This window comes from Nelumbo nucifera, chromosome 4, assembly GCF_055504915.1.
Source record: "Nelumbo nucifera cultivar China Antique chromosome 4, China Antique-T2T, whole genome shotgun sequence".
Taxonomy (NCBI): Eukaryota; Viridiplantae; Streptophyta; class Magnoliopsida; order Proteales; family Nelumbonaceae; genus Nelumbo; species Nelumbo nucifera.
The window spans coordinates 35,621,647-35,626,671 of record NC_142652.1 but is presented as its reverse complement, the minus strand read 5'-3'; the positions used below and the strand labels follow the sequence as shown (position 1 = coordinate 35,626,671).

Sequence of the window (5,025 nt, the reverse complement as noted above, 5' to 3'; positions counted from 1 at the left end):
ACCCCCCAATGTATAGTGAACACACCACCCTTTGAAATAAAAAATCAACTGATGTGATGTGTTGAATTAAGGTTATATTTGGTTTGAAGGAAAATGTACGGAAAGGAAGGGAAAGGTAGGGAAACCTTTACAAACCTTGTATTAGTATCCCTATCTTTCCCTTCCTTTCCAGCCTAATTGCAAAGGGTGGTGTGTTCGTTCTTCATTGGGGTCCCAGGATTTTCTGTAACTATAGTAGAAGGTAATGCGAGCTCTATTGTCTTTTCTCCTTTCCTTTTTTTTTTTTTTTTCTTTTGTTAACTAGCTGCACTATTCAACTAATCAGTGTTTGCTTCTGCTTCCTACAGTTGATCCCAAGAAGTGTGACACTTCACTAGCAATTCTTGGTGTAATTATTTATTTTATTATAATGAAATGAATACTATTTTGATAGATAGATAGATAGATAAGGTATTACTAATCAAATGGCTCCAACGGGTATTATGTATTTATCAAGTGTGGAGGCTTCTGGCCATCTATTTATTCTTCCAAATAATGTAACACAGGGTTAGCAACACAGTTCTGTTTTGGTCCTAAAACTGGATGATGTTTGTCTTTTTGATCGTGACTCGTGAGATAATGTGTTGCTTTAATGTTTTAAGAGAAATTTTTGTAGAACTGTTGAGTGTTGATAAAATTTATTTTATATCTAAACTGCCGGTTGTTAGAGGTACATTTTTCTTTGCATTGTAAACCATTAATCTGGAATATTGAGTCAATCCAGCTGGATCCCCATCTGTGACTGTCAGTCTTTCACACAATGCACCCCCAACAGCAAGACATGGGCAGTCATTTCGTACCTCTGTTTTCCTTTTAAGCTTACAACTGGTGTATATTTTATAAGATCTTTTGCTCTAAAGGCCTCATAGTTTTCTATGAGAAGTGAAAACTTAAAAGCACTCCTACAAATTTATTGAAACACATGAGATATTTTGTATTTTTTTTTCTATGTTCTAAAAACAGAGTAGGTTGTTTTACTTACCTGGAGCTGGAATGTTGCATAGAATAGAGTTGTATGGTGGGAATATGAGCTATCTTAGGCCAGTCTTCTCCTCCCTCTTGCAATCGACTTTTTATTTCTTCAGGGCACTTCCAAATAGTCAAAGAATGGAGGCTGCTGGGCAGTTTCTCCTCAGAAATAGACTTGGTATTTTTAGACCAATAGATAGTCAATTCTTGGAGAGAGGTGAGCTTGTTCAGTCCCTTGGGCAAGAAGGACGAGAGACTGGATTTATAGATCTTCAATTTGGGAAGAGAAGCAAGATCTTGTAACCCAACACCCTCCTCCAAAACAGGTGTCATTTTATTGGTCCACTCGATGATCAATTCCTGGAATGATGTGAGCTTGTTGAGTCCCTTGGGCAAGTATGCTAGACTTTCACAGCCTCTAATTTCCAATCTCCTAAGAGAGGCCAGAGCTTGTAAGTCTGGCAATGATTGAAGCATATTGCAATTGTAGATTTCCAAATTCTGAAGAATGGCAAGATCTTGTAATCCCTTTGGCAATGCCAAGAGGCTTTGAAAACACCAAATTTTAAGTGTTTCAAGTGTTTTTGCCAAAGGCTGCAATATTGCTGGGGGTAGGAATGTTGTATTTGGAAAATTACGAATCTCCAACTTGGACAATGAAGGGCAATTATGCATACAACTCAATATTCTCCCATCACAATTTTCTAATGATAGTCTAGAAGTGGATGGAAGCATTGGCAGATAAGTCAACACAGAACATGCCCTAATGTCTACTTCTTCCACAGAAGGGAGGAGATGGGGCAACTTCACTAAATTGGGACAACATCCAATCGAAAGCTCTTTAAGGCAAGGAAATTCACCTTCCTCTGCTCCCCACCATCCCCTCAAACTTTTCATCTTCTGGATGCATAGCAACTCCAACATTTGAAATCCCTTGTAATTGTTGTTGTTATCTCTGCACCCATAAAACTCTTTACCCATATATTCCACTTCTTTCATACCATGCATATACAGGTATTTCAGTGAAGGTAGGTTCCCAAAAGCAGGGAGGAATGTGCAATTTTTGCAGCCATAGAGTTGTATATGGACCAACATATCATAATGCTGGAATTCTTTCATCATCCAGTTTGGAAAACTTGATCCACCATAATGATGTAAACCGAGACACCTCAACTTTGTAGAAGGTTGTAGGCCCTCAAGTACAGATTCTGCACTTGCTCCATTTCCTGGAAAGTTTCCATCAAAATTGCTGCTCCATTCTAACGTTAACTTAGTGATTTGATACTTATTCATCAGGTTAGCTCTTTTGGCCTTCTCAATATCAGATACATTCTCCAGCCCTAAACATGCAAGTCATCTCTAACATGACACAGGTCTTTCAACTCTCCTATTGTGCTTCCGTCGTTGTCATTCTTCTTTCTCACATTGAAGAAACGCAATGTTTTCAAAAAACATAATCTCCTAATGCCTCTTTGAGTGAATTTGTTCCACATGTTGCATTGTTCTCCCCAGATATTGTCACCCATCTCTATGTGTTGGAGGCTGATTAGGTTTCCCATGTTTTCAGGAAATTCATCAAGCACACAACCATTAAGCATCAATATTTGCAAATTGTATAGGTTGCACAATGACTCGGGTAGCACTTGAATGCCAGTCCAGTTGAGGTTAAGCAATCTTAGATGTTTCAAATTACCAATTGAATCCGGCAAACTATTGAAACTATTAATTCCACTCAAATCCAACACACGTAGGCATCCAAATTGTTCAATTAAGTGACGAGGGCCATGTAAAACTTCTTCCTCCTTAAGAAACCAACTTCTTTGTAACAATATAAATGTCGATAAATCCTTGTATTTGTATAATTCCATTTCCATTGGCTCTGGTTGGAAACTAACCATTGATATACAATGCACCTTTTCAGAGATGGTGTTATGTGATTTTCCTTTCTCCAACCTATAATACTTGTCTTTTGAAACTAACTCTGCTAAATCATGCATCATATCATGCATCAAGAATATGCTTTCATCAATATCTGAGTACTTTTGGAAAAAGGACCTATTCAACAATTCATCAAAGTATTTGCTGCCAAGGTCTTCTATAATGTCAACTTGTTTGGATGGAATAAAACCTTCTGCTATCCAAAATAGGATCAGAGTTTTCTTATCAAATCTATAGTCTTTAGGAAATAAAGAGCAATATGCAAAGCACAGTTTTAAATGTGCTGGAAGGTAGTGATAACTAAGACGCAAAGCTGGCAAAGTCTCATCTCCTTCTACCTCCCACATTTCACCTTTTAAGATTAAATCCCATTTCTTCACATCTGACTCATTGCATAGAAGTCCACCCAATGTATTTATTGCTAGGGGCAACCCTTTGCATTTCTCAACTATTCTCTTTCCGATTTCTTCTAGTCTCGGATCTATGCCAAAATTTTCCTCATCAAAGGCCTTTTTCTTGAATAACTCCCAACAATCTTTGTTTGGTAAAAGTTTCAACTCAAGAGTTTTTATAGCACCTGTAATGGAGGAAATGCTTTTAAATCGCGTGGTCACTATAATTCTACTTCCTTTGTCTGCAACACTAAATGAGACCTTAAGGGCATTCCAGGTTTTATGATCAACACTCCATATGTCATCGAGCACAAGTAATAATCTCTTTCCCCTTAGTGCATCTCGAAGTTCACATTGAAGCAGGTCTAAGTTACTGATATTGCATTCTTTCCTAGTTGCAGACTCTAGAATTTTTCTACTTAACCTAAAAGCATTAAAATCTTCAGACACGCAAACCCATGCCCTCATTTGAAAATGTTTTACAACATTTGGGTGATTGTAGATAAGTTGAGCAAGCGTTGTCTTGCCAATACCACCAATACCCACTATAGAAATAACATAAATTTTCTTGTTATCGTATTGATCAGATAACAATATTTTTATCATCTCTTTTGCATCTTCCTCCCTACCAAAAACATCAGATTCATCGACAAAGGAAACACTCTCCTGACGTTTGTCTAATGAGGAAACAGTTTGTAGTCTTCTTTCCTTCACGTCAAGTTCCCATTTATCTGAACTAATCAAATTGAGATAATTGGGTTTGATCTTCTCTTCAATCTCAGCCATCTTTTTTTTCAGATCATTTATGACACTTGGGATTTCATATTTATGCAATATCTGTTGCTTGTTGAAAGAAAAGTTGATGTATTCGCGTACCTTTCTCCCCGACCCGGTCCTAGAAATGTTTAGATTGCTCTCATCTTCGAGACACTGTCGGTGAGATTCATAAATGAACTCGTCCATAGTATAAGTGGCACTATAAACCACATCCCTGATCTCTCTAAGGAAAATCTTCAAGCATGTATCTTTCATTTGCATCTCCTCTGCAACACAAGATATTTCATAAATCAGTTGGAGTATTTTGCAGAGGTCTCTCAGTTCATCTTCAACGCCCCAATTCAACCCAAAATCAATCAACAAATTGGAGCACAACTTGTCAAGCAATGCCTGAACAAGTGGAGATATCACCACGTCTTCTCCTGTTGCCATACTTTCTTGACTGTTGGACTTGGACGACGTATGAAGGAGAAAGAGAAGCGTGAAATCTAACTGGAAATCGAAAATTTTGGCCTCTGGATATATTTTTTTTTAATTGTCAAATAATTAGCATCTAATTGATCCCCGCTTTTATGATGCCGGAGTGGTTAAATCGTCCAAAGTCGTGGTCAAATAATTAGCATCAAAGTCGGGCCCGATATTTTAGGCTAGAACCCGAGCCCGGGGTTTGAAATCTTGTTCAAGTCCGGCCTAGCCTCTCCGGTCTGTCGGATTATCTGGCCCGTGAACAGGTTTATTCAACACCCCTCTCCCATGACTCCACACCCCAGCCCCAATCTGCCAATCATTGATTCTTAGACTATGGGTGCAAATTGATCCGATCCTATTTGATCGAATTTGGAGGATCAGCCCTGTTCAGATCTTTGCATCGAATTCGAATCACTGCTATTTGATTCAAAAAAGATTCCAT

General features: G+C 38.1%; 2 protein-coding genes across 2 annotated transcripts; both read right to left on the bottom strand.

Moving 5' to 3' along the window:
• Positions 1–1,017: 1,017 nt before the first annotated feature.
• Positions 1,018–2,301, bottom strand: LOC148792164 (putative disease resistance RPP13-like protein 1). Its single transcript, XM_088903734.1, has one exon. It carries the CDS (start codon positions 2,299–2,301, stop codon positions 1,018–1,020), a length of 1,284 nt encoding a protein of 427 aa, XP_088759860.1.
• A 47-nt stretch (positions 2,302–2,348) lies between these two features.
• LOC104607447 (putative disease resistance RPP13-like protein 1) lies at positions 2,349–4,547 on the bottom strand. The gene has a single exon (XM_010273086.1). The coding sequence runs from the start codon at positions 4,545–4,547 to the stop codon at positions 2,349–2,351; it is 2,199 nt and encodes a 732-aa protein (XP_010271388.1).
• Between the last annotated feature and the right edge of the window lie 478 nt (positions 4,548–5,025).

Bases quoted from the DNA above. Each gene is read 5' to 3' on its own strand.
- LOC148792164 (XM_088903734.1), bottom strand. From the start codon at position 2,301: ATGAATAAGTATCAAATCACTAAGTTAACGTTAGAATGGAGCAGCAAT.
- LOC104607447 (XM_010273086.1), bottom strand. From the start codon at position 4,547: ATGGCAACAGGAGAAGACGTGGTGATATCTCCACTTGTTCAGGCATTG.